Source organism: Urocampus carinirostris, chromosome 2 (assembly GCF_059441175.1).
Source record: "Urocampus carinirostris isolate Australia breed hairy pipefish chromosome 2, RoL_Ucar_1.0, whole genome shotgun sequence".
In the NCBI taxonomy this organism is placed as follows: domain Eukaryota; kingdom Metazoa; phylum Chordata; class Actinopteri; order Syngnathiformes; family Syngnathidae; genus Urocampus; species Urocampus carinirostris.
The window spans coordinates 45,794,570-45,817,585 of record NC_142350.1 but is presented as its reverse complement, the minus strand read 5'-3'; the positions used below and the strand labels follow the sequence as shown (position 1 = coordinate 45,817,585).

The 23,016-nt window shown below is 39.0% G+C and overlaps 1 protein-coding gene across 5 annotated transcripts in view; it reads left to right on the top strand.

Annotated features, from left to right (window-relative positions):
• The window catches only part of arhgef1 (Rho guanine nucleotide exchange factor 1), a 53,629-nt gene that overhangs the window by 21,351 nt on the left and 9,262 nt on the right, over nt 1–23,016 (top strand). Inside the window, exons 2-22 of one of the 5 annotated variants that reach the window (XM_088326733.1) lie at nt 2,306–2,500; nt 3,838–3,936; nt 4,504–4,546; nt 6,734–6,980; nt 7,652–7,681; nt 7,795–7,906; nt 7,980–8,055; nt 8,139–8,168; nt 11,389–11,598; nt 13,094–13,235; nt 16,006–16,017; nt 17,484–17,603; nt 18,342–18,538; nt 19,374–19,520; nt 19,594–19,676; nt 21,243–21,368; nt 21,430–21,544; nt 21,603–21,703; nt 21,772–21,846; nt 22,679–22,754; nt 22,816–22,983. In XM_088326733.1, coding sequence (XP_088182859.1) covers nt 2,339–2,500; nt 3,838–3,936; nt 4,504–4,546; nt 6,734–6,980; nt 7,652–7,681; nt 7,795–7,906; nt 7,980–8,055; nt 8,139–8,168; nt 11,389–11,598; nt 13,094–13,235; nt 16,006–16,017; nt 17,484–17,603; nt 18,342–18,538; nt 19,374–19,520; nt 19,594–19,676; nt 21,243–21,368; nt 21,430–21,544; nt 21,603–21,703; nt 21,772–21,846; nt 22,679–22,754; nt 22,816–22,983 — 2,371 coding nt within the window. In that variant the 5' untranslated portion in view covers nt 2,306–2,338. Of the gene's footprint in view, nt 1–2,305; nt 2,501–3,837; nt 3,937–4,503; nt 4,547–6,733; nt 6,981–7,651; nt 7,682–7,794; nt 7,907–7,979; nt 8,056–8,138; nt 8,169–11,388; nt 11,599–13,093; nt 13,236–16,005; nt 16,018–17,483; nt 17,604–18,341; nt 18,539–19,373; nt 19,538–19,593; nt 19,677–21,242; nt 21,369–21,429; nt 21,545–21,602; nt 21,704–21,771; nt 21,847–22,678; nt 22,755–22,815; nt 22,984–23,016 lie in introns of all 5 variants that reach the window. The other 4 variants (XM_088326736.1, XM_088326735.1, XM_088326737.1 and 1 more) reach the window with 4 other exon arrangements.

Here is a 23,016-nt window from a genome sequence, read left to right as displayed (position 1 = left end):
TGCTATTTAATTTGGCAAAACACATAACTACTTCAATCAAAAGAATAAATGAAAAATGTTGTTAGCAGATTGATTGTTCCTTCTCAAGGTTTCTTTATTTTCCTCATGTTGAGCTTTTTGAGTTTTTCTTTGCTCTCATGTAGGTTTTAGATCAGAGGATGGTTTAATAGTCTGTGGTTTTCAATAGTTTGTGGTCTGTGCAGCCTTTTGAGACTCCTTGTGGTTAAGGGCTATACAAATAAACATGACTTGACTACGCATATTTTTAAACTGGAAATAAAAATGCAAAATTGTTATTCCCGATTTTGTTACTAAGTTAAAAAAAATTCAAACATCTACACGAACACATAAAGGGGTGCAAAAACACAAAAAAACTGGTAAGAGGAACATAAATGCTGGGAATCTTTCTAATAAGTATTAAAAACATAAATATGAATGCTTATCCTCATTAGATGACCAATAAAGTTATCCTAAAGCGATCCCCATTGGACGACCAATGAAGTCATCCTTAAGCGTAATCCCTGCAATATTTTTAACTGCGGTTGACTGTGAGATTCTTCTTTTCCATCTGATTTTTAAGCAGAAATCACAGCATAATGGGAGCTTTATAACTCTGACAGCCGCAAAGTTTTTATAATTACACTCTGTTTTAGTCGGGCAATCACTTTAAACGGGGGGGAGATAAATAGGAAAGACTGACTCGTTCACCTCCTCCAAACACATACAGGCTCTTTTATTCGACCTGTATAGATCCGCGGAAGGACGACTCTTTTCGGGCGTCATCCGGCTCGACTTTTCCACAGTCGAATGGTCTCGTTTTAATTACGAGCCGAGGTCAACATGTGGGTACGGACCGAACGAGACGAGCCTTTTGTGGTAAGGTTAAGAGACTGCGACCTCTGTGTGTGTTTGCCTTATAAATGACTTCCCAAGAGGTTCCAGTTCATTAAGCGTTTGTTCTGTAAGAGCATTGTGTTGCCGGAACACTGACTAACAAGGGAGGCTCATGCACTTTACAGTAATAACAGTAATTGCACGCCAATTATCGAGCCGATAGTTGTCGAACCGATAAAATATAACATTGCAATTATCGTCCCAATAGAAAAACAGATCTGATTTATTAGTCACTTGGAGCCATGATATAATATTCAATCAGCCGACACTACTTGTTAGAAAGATTCTAAGCATTTATGTTCCTCATGAGAATATATTTTGATTTTTCTATTGACCCTTTGCACACACATGACCTAACCACTTGACGACGCCATGGCTGATGGCAGTAAACCGTAGTAAACAGTACTCCCGTGGGTGAGGCCATAAACGGTAAACAATAAACAAAACACAATGGGCAATGACTAGTCAAGTAGATATTGTGCAACTGTCCAAGAAGGTGGATCACCTTGCCAGAAACCACAAAGAGCGGTATTTAGGGAAACTGAGGATAGCTGGGCTAGCTACCGACCTATACGTCTTACTCCTGACATATTCATAGATCATACCAAATCAGCCGGTCTGCCTGACTTCAGTACACACGATCTGTACCCCTATATTGTAAATAGAGTATCCCCGTACACCGGCGCTGATCTAAAAGCTTATAAAAGTCTGGATGCTTAATAGTTCTTACCTTAACTTGTTGCCGCCCTGATGGGGATGCACCTCATAATGGCAAAGGTGAGACATTACGCTAACTGTGTATCCTCACATGTTTTATCCAGGGTGCCGTCAAATCTCAAATCACCTGTTACCTTATTCTAAGCTGCTCTATTTTCTTTTAATCATTGATGGTCATTTTGAATAGGCTAATGCATTTATCCACAGCAGACATCGGACACACTCAGCTACAGTAGCACTCGCTAACTTATTGCTAGCTACATTGAGTGTCTGACTTGAAAGACCAGGATGTGTGACAGGCTATTGTGAATGAACAGGCTTCTTAACTTATTTTTTTTTGTTTTCTTTTGTGTACTGATGCTGATTAATATAATGTTAGTAAAAAATAAAACGCTCATAAAAGTAATTGCAATTTGTATGTTTTTCTTTCTTTCTTTTTTCTCTTTTTTTTATTGCAACAAATAGTTCCTACCAATACAGGATTTTATTAGGTATCGGTAGGAAAAAAAAAACAGTTATCCTGCATCCCTAGTTCAATTAATCTTCCTCCTTTTCACTCTCAATGAAACATGTTAGCAATAAACACTAAACATGGTGAAATATTTCTATTTGGTGATGACTATTATGAAATTGTTGCTCTCTTGGTAGAACTGTTTCCATGGTGACGCCAACGTTATTTGTTATTTTCTGACAGGGCGCGTTTGGGGCTGAGCGCTCGGACGCAGCCATGAACATCATCGGGGCGGAGGACGAGGACTTTGAGAACGATCTCAATGAGGTGGTGGATGATCAATGTCTGTTCAGCAGCATCGAGATGCTGAAGGAACGTCCCACCCACCTTCTGGTCTTCATGCAGCACGTCATCCTCCAGTTTGACCCGGCGCCCCTGGTGAGATTCACTTCCTTGGTTTATGGGACCAAATGGACATTTTTCTGAAAGCATTTAAAGCATAATTGAATATTGTTGACACATTTTGATTACTGTTTTTGCAATATCCCTGTCAAGTATTTCTAATATTTGATTGCAACTGATCACAATGAAGGCAGGCCGCGTTGTTTGAGGTGTCCTTAAAAAAGTCAAAAGTTAAATATTTTCTTTATTAAGTCTGTGTAAACGATGCCCAACTGAGTTCAAAGAATCATTTCGCTTTATTTTCCTATATGCTTGTATGCTTATCTGCTTGTATCTTACTTTTAGCAAAGGCAGAACACATTAGGTTGGAGGAATGAGGCGTGGGGAAGTGCTTGAGAGTGACATCATGCTTTTCCCTGTGTATTTTTGTTCTACAGGTATTTGTCAGTGTAGCATAAAAAAGGTTAAGGTAAGAAAAGTCCTGCTTCAAATGGAGTCCCAAAGCCAACTCAAACCCATAGATGAAAAGAAAAGAGTTTTTTGAGCATGTCAAAGAAACGCACGTAGATTCATGCGTATCAGGAACAAGCAATGATGACACAAGCCAGGAGATAGCGGCAGCAGTTTGAAAAATTCCAAATTTCGTACAGCCTTTGAGATAAAGATGCATGTATGAAAATATAATACCTTAAGTCCTGGTTTGCCTCATCTTGTGTCATAAAATCAGATAACATGAATACTTTTAAAGACACGTTGGTTTAGAAATTCATAAGTATATGAGACAACTTAAAATGCCCTTTGATGAAGCTGACTTGTTTTACCGCCATTTTATTTATGTGGAAGCCTGAATGACCATTTTGCAATGGTATATTTTGCCGGTGGTACTTTTAGTACACAACAACCCCAAATGTGTCATCTTCTACTCTTTTCAGTGTTTCCTTTTCTAGCCACCGATGTTGGCTTGCCACTTGTGGTTATTGTTACTGTTAGCATTTCCGTGTAAACAAAGGTTGATCTTTCAACCTTTTACTGTTCTTTTTAAGTAGCTTCTCCCGTTAGCCACTAAAGGGAGCCAATATAACGAGCTCTGTCCAACTCTAGCTATTGGCTCTTTTCAGCTGCCTCGGGTGTATCCAGCTCGCTCTGCCTTTTGTTTTTGGTGGCAGGAATTAAAAACAGTTATGTCCTGTCGCTGGTTGAAATTAATCTTTGCTCACACTAGAAAATATGGATCTCGACTTCTTCATTTTTCCTGGTGCTATACAACCCTTCTGGCTTCCATAGTGTGCCGTCTTTGAATACAAAAACCTCTAGTAGTAGTTTGTCACACACTGTCACTTAAAACTTTTTTTTCTTTGTGTATCCTCGTTTAGCTTTGTTACCTCCATGCTGACCTGCTGAAGAACCTTAATGCCAAAGAAACCAGGAAGCAGTTTGTGGAGTTCCATAACACCTTCTTGGACAAGGGCGCAGTAAGTAGGAAAGGATCTTAAAATCCTTTGGCTCTCTCTCATGAGGTTGGAGCCCCACGTGACGGGCTGAGTGATTTTTTTTCCCCTCATACCTCAAATTTATCCAAGTCATTTGGCTTGAAGAATTCAGACCATGATTGTTTTCAATTAAAAAAAAAGTGCAGAAAAATGAAAAACGATTAAAAAAGAACATTTATCATAAGCTATTTTACAATAAGACAAGATATTAATGGATGCAAAGGCAACTTGGTTTTTATTTGGAAGGGTTTGAGTGGATTACAAGCAACATGATTACTTGCGAAATGTGTCTAGTTCTTGTAGCCAAGCTAATACATACTTTATTTACACAGTATAGCAACTGTAGCATTAGCATACAGTATTTTCTCTTACATTTGACTTCAACTTCCTGTTTTGGGTCGCAAGAAAAGCCCACTTGTACTTTTTTAACCTCCCATTCTTTTCCCTGATTGCACTTCAACCTTCACCGAGTGAAAAAAAGTATTTTGTAGTGCTGAAGAGTCCCCTTGTGGTTATTTGGAGTCACTGCAGGCTGTAATGTCATTGCAGATTCTCAGAGTCACAGTGCCTCCAGGCATCGCTTCAGAACTGGGTGAGTAGAGAGCTCTTTGGTAGGGATGATCGATAACGATACGATGGATTCTTTCCTACAACGTTTTTTCCGGACTATAAGGTGCACCCTAAAAAAAAAATTGGCGAGAAATTTGATAGTGCGCCTTGAAAGTGGGACCATTTTTAAGCCCGGGAGTTTTATACCTAAAGCTGCACTTGCTATGGAGGAGGAATTTGAATGAATGGAGCGAGTTGCCTTCCTAACAGATTGTACTAAACTCTTATAAAGTATCTTCACTACACACATTTTAAAGAGGCTACTTAAAACACCCACCTAAGCAAAGTATTGCTCTCTGCAACTTTGTTGATGACAATGTCATTGCCTATAGACATGACAATTTACTTTTTAGTGTGCATCAGCATGAAGACAATGAGCTTTTAAGCCTATTTTTCACACATTTTAAAGCAGAGAAGCTCCGCTCTCATGCAACCTGAGTACAGAAAAGGCTCAACAGAATCTTGTATGACAGCCCAATAACATGGTAGGCATCTGTGAGGAAGTTATATTGTGAGAGGACCTGCTTTTTTCCTGCTTTTTCATTTATTTCTTCTTTTTCCCCCCCAAGCTTTGTTTCTTTTTCTAGTATTTGTCCTTTTTTATTTTACTGCATTTTCTTCCATTTTCTCATTTTCTTTGTATTATTTATAGGCTTCTAGCCTTTCAATTCTTTTTTCTTCCTTTATTATTGGTTCTTCCTTTCTCTCTCTATTTTTGTCCTTATAGCAATTTTGGGGGTTGTCTTTTTTAGCTTTGTTTGTCCCCCAAAAGTAATTTTGTGCATAATGTTACATAATGCTTTTTAGTTTATAGATAGAAGCTACAAAAGCAATCTGAAGAGGTTTTTGGGAGCTGAAAGAGTCTGCTCGTTTTAGTAGGCTACGCCAGTGAAGGCCTTTAACTGTTAAATTCTGCAAACATGTAGCATAGCAGGTGACACAAAGATGGCAAGTAAAAAGTGCAAGATAAGTGAAATTAATGATAACAAGCCTTCTTTTAATGCGTTTCTTTTTTTTTTCCTGGCTTTTTCATCTCCATGTAGCACCTTTCTGCCCTCCATCGTACCGGATTCATATCATTCACACTGTTCTGTCTTCATTTTACTGCTAAAGAAGAGTGGTGGTTGGCCAAACCATCTTTAAATTTGCGAAGAGAGAATTCCCCCAGATGGAAAAACTCACCTCATCTGTTGCGCTGAATGTGGCCAAATAGCTGATTTGAGAATGAATGCATGAGTAAGTTGAGACAATGCAAGTGACAGATACATGTTCAAAATACTTTTCTCATCAAGCCAGCCCAAACTCCACCTTGACATAAGCCGGCCCTTCGGGAAATCTCCCGTTCCTCCCGATTAGCCACCCTGGCATTGGACAAGACTGGAAATACATACAGTTTATATGTGTGCGTACACGATTTAATGTGCGTACATTATTAAAAGGTATTTGTGCAATGATTCATCAATCTGAGAACATCGCTGATCAATATCCCAAAACATTGTATGCAACAGGAATCAAACCCGGCTCGCACAAGTGAGAGCGCCGGCTCTTGCCAATAGACCACCAGTGTTGCAGTTGACATGTGAAAAGGCATTAGAATTGATCTCATTAGAAAATCTTCGCTAAGTCCGATTCCTCATTCAGATACACCAAAATGTTGTTCCCCTTGTTGTGCTTTTTTCTGTTTATTTGTATCTTTCAGAAAGATTGTCTGTTTTCTCCATTCCCTAACTTTTGTTTCTGGCACCGTGAGTAAAACTAGTTTGATCATGTAAAAATGTTTATGTATTTCCGTGCGTCATTGGTATATCTAATTGTCTAATGGGTCGGTTTTGGGATTTTGGTCAGCGACCATTTTCGACTGATCAGTCACTGCACTAATCTATACTTTATGTGCCCAATATGCGCAATGGTACCCCTTACTAGTTTCCATGCGCCTTTTAGTCCAATTTGCCTCTATATAGGAAATATATATGGTAAAAGACTATATTTTGGCGGGTGCACCTTATAATCCGGTGCACCTTATTTGGAGGAAAAATACGGTTGTGTCGGGCGATTGAACATTAAAGCGTGTCTGATAAATATTCGCCTGATAATTATCTTATATCCCTCGTCATTGTTGCAATTTTTTCATCCATATTTCACATATGAGATTGCAATTTTCACCACGTAGACCGTACACGCCCCGACATGCTGTCAGAGGACGTGCAAAGACGCTATGCCTATGAGGTCCAGTTGGAGCAGGCAGGCGAGGTGGCCAAACAGTTGGAGGACTTTCGTAAAAATCGCAAGATGGGGATGACGCCCAACGAGGCTGAGCTGATCGATGTGGAGAGTCATTACCCCACCGACCGCATCCCCATGGAGATGAAGGAAAAGTCAGTGGCGGAGAACCTGCTGGATAAGATGTCTGAGACGCAGTGAGTGCCACTCATCACTTTCGGACTTCCTGCACCCATAAAACAGATTTTTACTTTCTTCAAAAAAGAAAAATCTAAACAAATCATTAATAATGAATAAAACAGATTTTCTATGTAAAAACTCTATAGAATGCAGTTATTGAAATAAAATAGTGCTGTGCTAGTGCTTGATTATTTTTCAAACCAGCTTTAAGGCTTTAATTCCGTACTTAGAGCAATATTAAAGTTTTAACTCTGGAGTTAAAGCCGTTTAGAGCTCTTAACTCCAAAGCAATTTTAGAGGTTTATCTCTGGGGTTAAACCACTTTCAGAGCTTTCAATACAGAGTTAAAGCAGTTTTAAAGCTTTAATTCCAGTTACGTCATGTTTATTTGAATAGCCATTAATCACAAAATACTCCCGAAATAAAACATTTTTTCAACTTTAACGCCTGAGATAAAGCAGTTTCAAAGCTTTAACTTGAGAAACAAAGCATGGCTTTTTTATGCGTTCACACAAGAGATAGGCACTTTTAGAGCTTTATGTCTGTCTATACAGCAGTTTTAGGGCTTTAATTAAAGCGCTAAATAAGATTAAACTCCAAAGTTTAGAACGTTTTAAAGCTTTAACTTCAGATATTTTTAGATGGGTAAATCCCGCAAATGAGCCATATTTTCTTTTTTTTTTTTCAGACCGACCATTGTCTCAGATGAGGAGAAATGGTGAGTTTTGAGAGGATAATTTTTTTAATTTTATTTAGAGAACTTTGGTAGTAAACCTATGTAACCCATTCATCAAGACTTTGTGCTAACCACTTTGAATGTGTGTTTCGTAGCCAGTCCATCTTTTCAGCAGTAGCATATTACATGAAGCACCTCGGGGTGAAGACTCGAGCCGTGGACAGCAAAAAGTCTAGAGGCGGCTTTTTCCGCAGTAAGCTGGTCAAGGTAATGGCTAACCTGACATAATTTTGCCCTCTCCTTTCCGTTTCCTTCCTAATTATGCAATCTCCCTTCTCAGAACAAGAAGGACGAGTCCACCAAGACCAAACCCAGAGGCGGCTTCCCCGGCATCCCCAGCTGGATCGCGGGCACCCGTACGTAGTGGGGAAAAGTGGGCCACCCAGCATCTTTATTGTAGGATTGCGTTCAGTCAGTGACCGTTTTTCTCCTGTTGCAGCTGAGGTCAAACCTAAAATGGAAGCGGAAGGTATAAGTCGCACTAAGTGCTCGTCCCCTTTTTTTCTTGTCTTATTTGTACAGTGAACCCCAGTTTAGCGCGGGGTTTACAAAACGTTACAGACCATTGACAGCAACTTAATTTTTATGTCACCTACTTTATTTCACCTCCAACACTCTATAAGCACACTTAAACTCAAATTTATGCTCACCAAAAAAAATCACAGAGCCGCTTCATAAAAACGAATTGTCAGGGAACTCAAATGCTAAATTACCATATTTTCACGACTATAAGGCGCACTGGGTTATAAGGCGCACCACCCAAAAATAGTTTTATGTCATATATTTTCCATACATAAGGCCAACGGACTATAGGGCGCTACAGTGGGAACGTCAACAGAACAGTCAGATATCCATCCATTTTCTGCACCGCTTATCCTCAGTAGGGTTGAGGGCGCGCTGGAGCCTATCCCATCTTCGGGCAGTGGGCAGGGGACACCCTGAACCGGTTACCAGTCAGTCGCAGGGCACACAGAGGCAGACAACTCACTCGCTCATTCAGACCTAGGGACAATTTGGACTAGGCCAATTAACCTGACATGCATGTTTTTGGAATGTGGGAGGAAACTGGAGTGCCCGGAGCAAACCCACGCAAGCACGGGGAGAACGTGCAAACTCCACACAGGAGGTTCGATCCCATGACCTCAAAACTGTGCCGCACACACGCTAACCACTGCACCGCCGTGCTGCCCTCAGATAGTTCAATCAAACTTATTCATTCTTTAACATTCCGACGACTCGCAAAGAAGCAAATACAAGTCTCAGACACGTACGGACACGGTGTCTGTATGACGTTACCAATCACTCAAATGCGTCATTCCACATATCATTAGGAAGGTTAAACTCTTGGGATTCAACCATTTCTTAGTTTTTATCATATTTTTCACTGGCAATTGTCTGGAGGGCAAAGTAAGAATTCCATTGTGCAGGGAAAGGTGGTTCTTTACTGTGCATATGACAATGAACACTTTGAATTTAATTGAATTGAATTAAAAAAAATGACTCATCACAGAAATATCAAGATCAATCTGAAACAAAAGTTTCAGAGGTTGCTCACCAAAGTCGTCTTGCAGCCATCACATTCAATAATAATATGGTCCTCTTACATCCATGACTGTAGTAAATCCAACCGTGTAAAATATTTACACACTCCAAAACACGCAATAATGGCGACAAATAAAATAAAAAAATCCCCCGAGAAGCATCTGCATCGATATACGTTGCTTGTTGCTAGCTGTCTGTTTAGCTCCATAATTCCTGTTTACGAAAAAGGACTAGTAAAAAGTGTTTTCTCCATGCCGTAGAGCAACCTAACGCGTGATTCACATTCATCTTTTTTGGCCTATTGCAGGCTTTGTTTTGCCCCGCTTTAGCCTTTGCAAGCCTGTAAATGCTAAAAAGGACTCGAATCACTATAACCAATAGTGACCGATGCAAATGATGATGGACACATTGGTTAGGAAATAAAACACCGGTATATATATATATCCCAGCATAAACCGCGGACTACTTCGCCGACGAGGGAAAATCTAGTAGGCGGCCGTTTGCCTTAGTTGCGAGACCTTGTGACTCAATATAAGACGCACTGTATTATAAGGCACATGGTCAGCTTTTGGAAAAAAAAATGCTTTAAAGTTCGCCTTATAGTCATGAAAATACGGTAATTGAAATGAAAATAAAAAAAGAAATAAAAAAGAATGTGTATTGAAAATATTTATACAAGATAAAATCCCTATTAATCACCAAAGCATCTGGTTTTATTTTTAAGAAAAAATATTTCATATCATTAGAAAAATGCAAGAATTTGCAAGAATAATATATAGGAATGTAGAGGTTTCATTTGTTTAAAACAGTGGGTACGTTTACATTGCGACTATGTAAAGGTATTTAAACGCGCACAGAAATTCGGTTTAAGTATTTGTATTTGTATGGGGGTAGTGGGTAATTTGAATTAACCCGGCCAGTTGCAAATGCTTAAACTTGCAAATGAATTGTCATAGCACTGCCATAAAAGGATTTTTTTCAAATGAGGTAAATACATGACACAGCAAAAAAAAAATAATATGGGGTATGTTTTTATTTTGTTTTATTTATGTATTATTTTTTTAATTTTAATATATACAGTTGTTCAAAACAGAAACGTGCACAGAAATTAATGTCTTAGTCGTTATTCCGATTGCAATTGTTGGTTTAGTCCTTTCATTTTCCGATTTCTTGTGCGCATTGAAGTATGCTGATTATTTGTGTGCATGCAAGGTTTTCCTAATCCTGGATATTTTAGTGAGTGCCCCAAAGCACAGTGGGACTTGTACAAAAACAAGTGATCAAAACAAATTCCGTCTTACTCACTGAAAAAGCCTCATGTGTATTGGTCGATCTCTCTGGGACAGTTCCGTTCTATTTTATGCCCACATAGCCAAAATGCTACCGTCCATATCTAGTAAATGTCAGTTGTTTCCATCCATGTATTATGTAAGTCTTATTGTTTTGGGCTAACCAAGTATGGGCAAACCTTGTAAACACACGGGACTCGTCAATGAACCTTACTTTTGGATTAAACAATAACAGTATTTGGTTGATTTTGGTGAGTGTCATGAATTATAACGTCTTTATTTAATGTCGAGAACGAAATGCAGACACAACGTCTATTAGCATCATTACCTCATTCCTGCGTCACCCTTAGAATTGGAATAATCTGTATACAAAGTTATTCATTTGTTTCAAGACATGTAAACCATTTTTTCAGATTGCACCAGAAATCCAATATTCTGTTTCCAATCGGATTATTGTCTGCATGTAAACGTACCCATTGATACTCAATATTCTCATTATAGTCTTCTTGTGGTCATATTCCAATACCAATGTTTGGTATTGTATTATGCTAAATTCAGATTTGTTATACTGCAAAAAAGTTATTATTTTGAATAGTGAGCAATGAACTGGGGGTTCACTGTAGACAATAGTTAAATCTTACTAATGAGCCCACCAGCATGTATGCATGTTCCCAATCGCACTAGGACGTTTCCTTCACTTGATTAAGTGTGTGGTTGTAGTTTGAGTTGCACATCCCCAAAACAAACTAACCCGACTCTCGTTTTCACTAAACAAGGTGCATGTCAGACCATTTTGAATTTTTTTCTTTTGAGTTTCTTTTTATTGTCTTATACATCCTAACTTGCGTCACTTTCTAGCGGACAGGGAAAAAAACAACCAGGAGCGTAAAGGTCCCACGCCCGCTCGAGGACCCTTCACCGACCCGACGGCGCCCTCTCTCCCCAGCAGGAAGTCGGGGTCTGGTCCCGGGTCCGGCGGTGTCAGTCCCATGCCTTTGGTAGAGATCATGGACTACTCGGGCAGCAACGCCAGCATGAACAACAGCCCCGAGACACAGCACCCTGATGGTAAGTGAGAAGTTTAGTTTAGTAGACACTCAATAGACTGAGAAAGGACATTGATGAATATTGACAAGGAGAATAGGAGAGGACAACAAAAATCCTCATGATAAGGACATTTCAAACTGTTTTAAAGGTCCTTCTCTGAGCCCATTTTTTTTTAATTAGATCTTTGAGGTTACAAAAGGCAAATGTGTCTTAAAAGGTGTGAATATAAAGAAACCGCAACATTATTAGCCAATTGTGACTATGAAGTAAACAGTGCACCATAGTCAGAATAACTAACAACAGTGAGGAATAATAGTCCAAATAAAAAATAACCCTTGCATCCTATGCAATCTCCTTTGCATTTCAGTGCTAAAAACAGAAAAAAAGAAAAATAAACTTATCGGTCCGAGTATGTCTTTGTGGAGCAGCATGTTGCTCAGAATCTTCAAAGCATCGATTTGGGGATTTTGGATGGGGGCAAATGAAATTGATATTTTTATTCTAATTATTATCAATAAACTTGTCAGAACTAAGCACAGAAGACCACTGGGATACGACATTAATCGGTTCTGAGGTTGCGGTCGTGAGGTGAAATTGTCTTATGGCGCAGAAAATAAACTGTTGGTTATTAAAAAAATGTATATACATATTAGACATTAGTAACGAAATGATTTATAGTAAGTAATACCAGTATGTCACCTAGCTATAAATATTCTAAAGGAAAAATTAAATTGATTTACCTTTGGTGTTAGTTGAGCTGGTTCAGTGGAGTAGCAGGTGGATGAAAAAGGAGATTACAGTGGGTAAAAAAAGAAAACTGATTTCAAACTTCTACTTGTAAAGCATGTCAGGCCCTTGGCAGACTTAGTTGCTTTAATAGTCTTCTCATTCTTGGGGATTTTCCCGATCGTTTATTAATGGCCAGTGTCGATAACAATGCATATGCCTGCCTCGTATTTCTTTATTATCTCAAGTTTTTTTTATTTTCCATGATTATCATAGATTTGCTTCTCCCTTTAGCCTCAATGCAAGATTTGGGACCCAAAGTGAATCAATACAGTACAAAAATAAAATTTTGCATAACCGACTGGCAAAGTCTTTATGAAACACACAAGATTCTGCACTCAATGAAGAGAGAAAAAGGCATTGGGGCAGTGAGTTCAGCCAATACCATATCGGCACCTTCATGAGGCTGTGACGTAAACCAGCATCTTATATGACATTGGATAATTGCAGAAACACATTTTGGAGACTTAAATCACAGTCATAAGCAAGAACACTGCAAAGCTTTGACATGTGAAAAAAACTGTTGTTGATGTTGTATAGTGGTGAAAAGGCAGTAAAGACAGTGCCAAAAAAACCATCGTATTGCGTAATTTGAAAACATTGTAAGCTAGGGACGCCATTACTAGGGGGATCTACTTTATTGTAATTAAGTCTAAATTGTTAACATAATATCCAAAAGGGAGTTGTTTGTCTTGACTTTGGTCATCACACCTGATATCAAACATTTCAGGCCTCTCCAGCAATCGTTTGGAACCCCTCGTCTTGTCCGAATGGGCCGACGTGTCTCCCGTCGGGCCCGGTGGGACTTTAGGAGTCGGGGAGCCATTTTCGACAGGTGATGTCCCCACGGAGGAGAACCTGGAAAAGGACAGGTAAGGACTGAAGGGGAGCTCAAGTCCAAGTCAAAGGAAACTCGTGTCCGGCCTCAGGCTGGGGACGTCTGTCCCTGCTGTGTGCTAGCTAGCTTTTTTGTCATCCTGCATTCTCCTGTCCTTCCACTAGAGGGCTTGGGGTGCTAGCCAGAAATCTGCATCGCCACATTATTGAGCTTTTATTATATTTATTTCAGATCCAAATATTAGACAAGCCCCCTGTTGGCCCTCAAGAGAAAAAAAAACATCTTAATTCTGTGCTTATGTCCCTCATCGAAAATGTACAGCTTCTTTGTGTCCCCTCCAGCCTTTCCTCAACCTTTCCTCGTTCCTTTGATTCTTTTTTTTTCCCTCATGTCTTGTTTTAACATTTTCATTTGTGCTTGATGTCATTGTCAGTTTAGCGTCATTTGTGGGGATGCATAATAATTATTTAGCTAGTAGTTATTAAAAGGTACATATTCGGACATTGTATAATCCTTTAGCAAATCCGTGCTGCCATGAATTTGCTTTACATGCTCCGTCATTAGAGACCTTTACAGCTGTAATTGGGCAAACTTTACATTTGCCCCGTGTAGCAATAGTTTGTATTTTTATTTATTATAGTTACTAATGTGCGCAGATAAGATAATGCCACTTGATATGAATGAGTGGTTCCGTTTTCTTAGCCAAGGCATGTGTGATATTAGGTATTGAAGCACTTGTGAAATGTTTACAAATTCTGTATTTTCACATTGAACACACCCATAGTCATCAAAGGTATCATTGACAAAGTAACTATTTATGGATTAAGTGATAAAAGTCAAGCTCTAGTCTCTCCAACAATACTTTTGGGGAACATGTTCACCAAAAATGTAAATGTGATTTTAATTACAAGCAAAAATAATAGAATAGGATCATCTTTGTTTTCATTGATAACAATGTACTGAGTGTTGTTGCAACATGATTAGAAATGGCAGTCCAAAATAAACAAGCTAAACACGTAATAAAGACTGAAAAGAGTAGGCAAACATTTTTACAAGGTGCTGGTAGTTCTTGGAGACTGGCCTGAGTTGTAAGTGCAAGTTTCTATCATACTGTTATTGCAATAAAAAGCAGTGCAATAACTTGTTACCAGATTGGATTATGTTTGTGTTTTCTAAATTCAGTATAAAAAATGTTATCTGGTATCAGTTTCTAGAAGCAGGATTTATCAAGTATCGGAAAGAATAAACAGTACTGTATTTTCCGCACTATAGGGCGCACTGGGTTATAGGGCGCACCCCCAAAAAATAGTTTTTGGTCCTATATCTTCCATACATAAGGCACACCGGATTATAAGGCGCTACACTGGGAACGTGGACAAAACAGTCAGATAGTTCAGTCAAACTTATTACCCCCTTAACATTCCGAAAGCTTGCAAAGAAGCAAATACGTGTCGTAGACACGTGCGGATGCAGTGTCCGTACGATGTCACTCAAATGCATCGTTCCAAATATCTTTCGGAAGGTTCAAGTCTTGGGATTCAAGAAATGCCAACCATTCCTTAGTTTCTATTTTCTTTTTCGCTTGCAACTTTACTGTGCATATGACAATAAACACTTGGAATTGAGTTTAATTTTAAAAAAGACCCATCACAGAAACATCGATATCACTCTGAAACAAGATACTGGGAAAATATATAGCCGGAGTAGCTCACCGAAGTCGTTGTGTTCAATAATAATGTGCAACCATGGTCCTCTTATATCCGTGAGTGTAGTAAATCCAGGAGAGTAAAATATTTACAAATACAGTACAGAAAAGTAAAATACTGTTTTCTCTATGCCGTCAACCCAACATGCTATTCACATCTTTTTCGGCCAATTACAGGCTTTGTTTTGCCCCTTTAGCCTATGCCAGCCTGTAAATGATAAAAAGGATCCGCCCTCTTTACCTCCGAATAACTTTAGCCAATAGTGATCGATTCAACTGATGATTGACACATCTTTTTTGGCCAATTGCAGGCTTTGTTTTGCTCCTTTAGCCTATGCCAGCCTGTAAATGATAAAAAGGATCCGCCCCCTTTAGCTCCGAATAACTTTAGCCAATAGTGATCAATTCAACTGATGATTGACACATCTTTTTCGGCCAATTGAAGGGTTTGTTTTGCCCCTTTAGCCTAGGCGAGCAGGTAAATGATAAAAAGGATCCGCCCCCTATACCTCCGAATAACTTTAGCCAATAGTGATCGATTCAAATGATGATTGACACATTGGTTAGCCAATGAAATGCCGGTATATAAATCCCAGCATACACCGCAGTCTACTTCGCGTTCGGGGGAAAATCGAGTGGGCGGCTGCTTTCATTAGTTGCAAGACTTTGTGGCTTAATATTGATCCATATATAAGGCGCACTGTATGATAAGGCGCATGGTCAGCTTTTGAAAAAAATTAAGACTTTTAGGTGCGGCTTATAGTGCAGAAAATACAGTAATCCCGTATCCATAGTTATTTGTGTCCTTGTTTATGTGCCACACTGTCAGAATCTGTTAGCGATGTAGCAATTCGGTTTTTGGATTTGTACCCAAATTGTTTTGTTTGCTTGTCGAAGACAAATATGGTTGACTGTATAGCCCCCCATCCTTGTTTTTGTGCCTTTTGTTGCGTGTACGCTGCCTGCGGCGCCAGTTGTCCATGTGTGTGCGTGCGACATTGCGTTTTTTATTCATTTATTTTTTGCTAGATGAGGTGTTAACGTTGTGGTGTCCCATGTAGCTAAGGTGTTAACGTTTTGGTGTCCCGTGTTTCCACAGACGCAAGACAAGGTGGGCGTCTTGACCGAGGCTCGGACATTGCTTCACACACATGCATGCGCTTGCACACACACACATTTACAATGTTGCACAAGAGTTAAGTATTGTTTACCCGGAATTTAGTTGACTTCAGGAATGTTAATTGATGTTCTTGCATTTTGCACGCACGTGGAACTAAAAAGTTGACAGATTTATACTATTGGCATCCATTAAAAAGCATGAAATTTCAGATTTTTTTTATAAAATTGAACTAATATTCATATTATATAACTAAAAAATGTCAGAGAAACAAAAGTGAAACTTGGGGGAGCGCATCAAAACATAACTAAATTGTTTTTTTAACAACTTGAAAAATTTGGAATATTGAGCCTACATTAAAAAAAGCACATTTATAAGAGCAAACATTTTGAAAAGTAGTGCGCTGGTTGCAAATGCTAAAATATGCAAATGTAATTTTTTTTTTCACTAACAAAGGATTTTGTTCAACATGTTCTTAAGACATGGCTCTTAAAGAGTTATTATTTGATTCTTTTTAGTATTTATTTGTAGTATTTTGTCACTGTCTTTACAAAAACGATTTTACCTTTTTTATAAGTATTTGTTTTCTAATTAACAGACTGATTACAATGTCGACCCAGTCCTAAATTTGCATTTTTTATTTCTTCGCATGAATTTTGTTTTAAAAATGAATGATCCAATAATATTTAGTAGTAAATTGTTTTCATGTTTTTATTTTTTTTAAAAGTCCAATGGAAAAATGTGCTGCATTCAAAAGAAAAGAGAATGATTTCAAATATTTTAAAAGATGAAATTGTATAATTTGTTCCAAAATTTGACAAACATTTGAAACTTTGACAAAATGAATGTGTATTACATCATTTTAATCTATTTTTCAAAACATGAGAAACTGATGATCAATTTGCAAAATGTTTTCAAATGTTTCACCAAATGTCGCTGTCATGTGAAAAATACTTTTTTTTTTTTTAATTCATCATATTTTTTTTAAAATAAGGTTAAAAATACAATATAAAATTACTATAAATCATGACTGAAATTAACTAATTCACTGTTTAAAATTGCAAAAATGTATTCAATTAAAGTTGTAATATTTCAGGGCATTTTTTAAAGATAGGTAAAAGCTTAAGCTTAAAAAGTGAAATCATTCATTATAAAGTCATTTCAAGACTTTATAATCCGTTTGAGATGCATGCTTTTCTTTGGAAAATGCCAATCTGCTCCCAGACCTAAATATGTGATCGTGTAACATGCATCGATTTATTTCCTTTTTTCAATTTCCTATTTTCTCCTGTCAATTTTACCTTCTTATCCTTCTGTTTTTCCAAACAATTCGAATGTTTCCTTTTCTTCCCAACTCCTTGGCATGTTTGCTGCTCTCTTTGTATTCTTTGCCTATTTTCTCTACAATATTTCCTTTTCTCGTCCCCCGTCCACTTGCGTCCACTCCCTCACTCCCACAGTAAAAAGGTTACGCGTAGCGAGAGCGCCCGCCACCCATCGCGGCGCCGCGTCTCTTCCCGGGCTAAACAGTCGCGATCCCGTAGCGATGTTGACCTGCAGCCGCCCGCCGGGCCTCATACGTAAGATTGCACAGCAGGGACGGACAGACGCCTGCATTACAATAAGTATCAATTATCTGCTTTGATCTGATTCAGGCATGTCAAACATACGGCCCTCGGGATGATTTAATCCAGCCCACTATAAAATTTCTGTGTATGACAAAAGAAAGCAAGCCTATAGCTCATTTCTATCAAAAGTTGGGAATTTTTTAAATGAATGGGAACCAAATGCTCTTTCTTGCCACTAAAAGGCAGTCGACACGTAAAATAGCTGATGTCCACAAATAGTTTTTTTAATGTTTGGGACTAGAGACGCTCCCCTACTTGTGAACATTAAAGTAAAGAAAAATTATAGATACTGACATATTTTTAGGGATATCAAAAAATATCCGGACATTGCTGTAAGTTAGATTTTGTATTGTGCACCTTTTTCAGAGTACAGGACAGTCCTGTAGTGCTTATTTCTGCCACTACTGGCGTGTGATGCTGTGAGAGCTCAGCCACATCCACCCTGAAGAATCTGGTTTCATGTTAAAGACAATGATAAAGCTGAATGATAAAGTGTAGTTCTGAAAAACAAAGCTAAATATTTGGCATTGACATTTTTTATTTACTGATCCGGACCACTTGAGAAGAAAAGGTCTGGATCCGGCCCCAAGCCAAACTCAGTTTGACATGCCTGCCCTGATTACATGACCCATCAGAGGTTTGTTGTATTAAACACAACATGCAAAACATCTAACTTGCCTTTTGGGCCAGCAACGAAGGAGCGTCGACAGCGTTGCTTTTGGAGGGCTCGGGTTCGTCGCCCGCCAGCCCCGCGCCTCAGCCTGAGGAGATGGAGCCACGCCTACTAGAATTCGAGCAAGACCCACCCAATTGGAGGGAGCTGGCCTCCCCGGAGCTTCTCTCGGGCCTCAGCAAGAAGGAGACCAAGAGGCAGGAGGTCATCAACGGTGAGATGGCGTACAGTAGACCCCAGGATAGGACATTAATCCGTTCTCGGGTGGGAATCGAAAAGTGAACTTGTCATATAGCCGGGATAGAAACCTATGGTAATTTGCTAATGCGTTCGGAATAGCAGACAGCTATCTTGGATATATAACTTGTCATATGCATGAACACCACAGTTTGCAAGCTTTTGGGAATGCAAAATTAGTTTTTTTGAGGTTGTATACTAGTGATAAGAGTGGACAGAAAATGCCTCTTATTCCACACCATAAAGTAGGAGTATAAAAGTCAACGGATGGAAGGAACAAATGAAGATCTAAGCTGCAAGCCGCATATTGTCTCGTGAGCCTAATTAAACCTACTGAAAAACTAACAATTATTAGCAGAGAAATCGTTTTTTTTGTTTCAGTAATCTTTGAGGTTTCAACAGGCGCATAAGACACATTTTCTTGATACAAAAATCCTTATTACATCAACATTAAATAAAAAAGGCGATAATATCACTAGCTTGTATTTCATATTTTAGAAAAAAGGGTTAAAACCCGTTTAAGGAACAAATAATCACAATTTTCTATCATTCACTAAATAACACTAAAATAAAGTTAAAGGAGAACCTACAGTGAAAATTCTTTGCGTACGATACAATAACGAATCAAGATAATCTCAAGGGCCTACATCTTCTTAGAGGCAGAATGTGGCCCGCAAGTCTTGACTTTGACATATGCTGTAAAGTGATAAAAATAGAAAGGCGTGGAAGTCACATACCGGAGGTCTACTGTATATTTTTGAGGTGTAAGGAAGATTATTTCATTTTGTTTTTTTCCATATATCTTCCGCTAGAGCTGTTTGCCACGGAGCACGCACATGTTCGCATGCTAAGCGTCCTTCAGATGATCTTTTCCAAGCCTTTGGAGCGGGAGGAGCTCCTCACTGGCACTGAGCTAGCGGCTATCTTCCCCAATCTGGACGAGATCATCGAAATGCACTGTGAGCCTCGGTGCCAAGTAGGTGCATAAAATTGGGATCTGAGTTCAAGCTGTCCCGTCCTATCTTGCCACAGATCACTTTTACGAAAACCTGAAGAAACTTCGTCTGGAGGATAATTTTATTGTCAAATCCATCAGCACCACCGTCCTCAACAGAGTGAGACGTCATTTTTCATTTGCCTTTTTTTGTTATCATCCTTTTTAATGTCCCTTGTTAATCCCAAAACATTCTGTTGGAATATTGTTTTAATGTTTGGTGCAGTGGGTCTCGAACGTTACAAAATCTAATTCAAATAGTTTAAAGTGACAGTGTTAAATATTTAGTGCCTGTTGGTACAAAAATTATTTGAAAGACTGGGCAAAAATACATGAACCATCATATCAATGTTAATTTTAATCGAAAAGCATAGGTCGAAAAAGTTGTATTTTTTTTCACTGACAAATCCGTTTTTGGATTGGGGTCACGTTCTTACGGCATCCTGCCTCCATGCTAGGCCGTGTATCACTGGCACTGGCTCGTACCAGACAACACAGTGCCATCGTTGGGGCTTTAAAAAAAATTATCAAACAATTTTATTCTTTCAGAAGATATTACATCACATAAATGTTTATTCAGAATGTTTACCTGAAAACAGGCAGGAAACAACCTCATGAAACTGTTTGATTTTGTTAACTACAACTAAAATTAAGTCACTGTGTTAAAACCTTAAAATTGTGTTGTTTGATTGTAACCACTTAAAAAAATGGAGCGTTCCGCTTGGAACAACTCAATGATTTAGGTTTCTCTGAAAGTTACTTTACAAAGATAGAATTCAAATGGTGAATGAGTCACCTTTCGAACCAATTTGGGCTGTTTTTGTGTGTTTATTTAAATGAAACCACAAAAGTGCTACACACACTCAAGTCGGCACCTTGCACATCTTACAAAAACAAGAAAAGGACAAGCAGGATGAGGCCCCCTTGAGATTAGTCAGCAAGCAGAGGCATTATGATGAACCGACCTGTATCCAAACTGTTAGTCTTTCTGAAAGGGACATATCTGATTTTTTTCACACCGTGTGGCCCTAAATCGATACATATCTCATCTTTTGGAATGTGATTGCTGTGTGAACGGACGCATTAATGCGACCTGCATTGCGACCCACACGTTTCACTGGACAGATGTTGTTGCCACTAAACCAAAAAACGCTGTTGTCCAAACCCTGGCTCTTTGCTCGTAATCTTTTTCTTGATATGATAAAGTTGTACATGTGCTGCCGCCGTTAGCATAATAACTGTAAAATTGCTTGATACGCTCCGCTGTTATCATACATGAGTACTTCCGCAAACACTGAGCGCTTTGCATGTGATGTCACGTTTCCTCATCTGCCCATGCGGGAGACTTGTTGCGTTCACACTGGAGATTGCATAGAAGTCTCATTTAGTTGGAAATGTAAACAATTTCACAAACGTCATATTTCACCAAAAATCGGAACTAAGCGTTAAACTGCAGTGCGGACCTAGTCATAAGACCACCTGCAATTTTCAATTCAAGTTACCTGATGAGAACCATAATAGCTCTAAGGTGTGCCAAAATTACAAATAAACTGTTCTCCAATACAAAGGAAAGTTTAAACAAAATCATGGAACGAAGGCCATGGTTCCATTTTAAACAACCCCCAAAAAATTATGTTTTACACATGACAGCAAGGATTTATTTATGATTTTGTTTTGTGCCTTTCAGTTTGAGGGCACGGAAGGAGAATGGTTCCAGAAGCTGACGGCCCGTTTCTGCAGTCACCAGTCGTGGGCCCTGGACCAGATCAAGAGCAGGCAGAAAAAGGAGGCTCGCTTCAACGCTTTTATCCAGGTACGATCTCGGCCGATGGCTGTCAAAACGTGGAGTTTATAATCTGCTTTGGTGCTGTCAGGAAGCTGAGAGCAAACCGCAGTGCCGAAGGCTGCAACTGAAGGACATCATCCCCATCGAGATGCAAAGGCTCACAAAGTATCCGCTGCTGCTGGAAAACATTGCTAAGAACACAGGTGAGCAGAGTTTTTTGCTGTGAAATGACTTATGAGTTGATTGTCAATTTGATGGCAGAGGATCCCAGAGAAAAAGAGCGCATCCACCAGAGTGCCGAGTGCTGCCGGAAGATCCTCAACCACGTCAATGAGGAGGTCAAAGTGATGGAGAACCTGCTGGTGAGAACTTCTACACTTTTAGTGACTCGTGCATCAACTTAAACTGTTTTGCAATGTGATGGGTGTAGACGCTTAAGGACTATCAGCGGCGGCTGGACACGTCAGGACTGAAGCCGAGCAACGAGCTTTATACAGAATACAAGGTACAATACTTGCCTACTCCAAACGTATGTATGTATTTTGGAGTGTTCTAAGAAAGATTAATGGTGGCGTCCTTTTAATGATATGAAATATAATACTGGAACAGTAACTAGTTCTAAATTAAAAAACATGAAAGTAAGCCCAAATAGTTTTAACAGAACAAAACGTAAAAGAAAACCACTCCAGAGTCATTTTCCTACATTGACCATATTGACTGAACAACAATAACGTCATGACAACAGGACATTGAAATGTATATAACGCAAGCACACTGACTAGCTGTAACTGAACAAAACAAATTTACCAGAAACATTCCCCCGCGTGGGCAGAACAACGAGACCATAAAATGAAATGCCTAAAAAGTAACTAGCTGTAACTCCACAAAACATGAAGAAGCATAATTTGTTTTCCAACACAATGGTCTAATTGGACAAAACATAAACAGGACCAGAATATGTACTTATATGTATGTACTGGATAAAACGATAATGAGAGTGACTATAAAACATTATGTTTGAACAGGAACTAGATCTAACTGAACAAAACATGAAAGGAATACAATGCAAGATATTCACACACACATACATGGATACAACCATAATGGGAGTGTCAAGACAACAACACCATGAAACATAATATTGCAACACTAACTAGCCCTAACTGAACAAATCATGTAAGAAAGACAACACAGGACATATACCCACACTTAACCAACATTTAAATTAAAAAAAGTTAATTCCTATCAGAAGAAAACAGTTACTGTGCCTCTCTATTTTCCTACTATTTGTATAAACATCTGACCAACTCCATCTTTTTTTCAAAATCTTCTTCAAGAACATTGATTTGACACAAAAAAAGATGCTGTATGAAGGACCTCTCACTTGGAAGGTCACTAAGGAGAAGGCCGTTGGTAAGTAAGCAGAAAAAGATAATTCATGTGATGTGTCCTAACAAATGTGTTTTCCTGTCAGAGGTGCAGTGCGTGCTGCTTGGCGACCTGCTGGTGCTCCTGCAGAGGCAGGACGAGAAGATGGTGCTCAAGTGCCAGAGCAAGAGCATTATCGCCGTGCAGGAGGGAAAGCAGATGCTCAGCCCTATCATCAAGCTTGATTCAGTCTTTCTGCGGGAGGTGGCCACCGGTTAGTATTGTATTTTGACGTTAATTTTTTCTT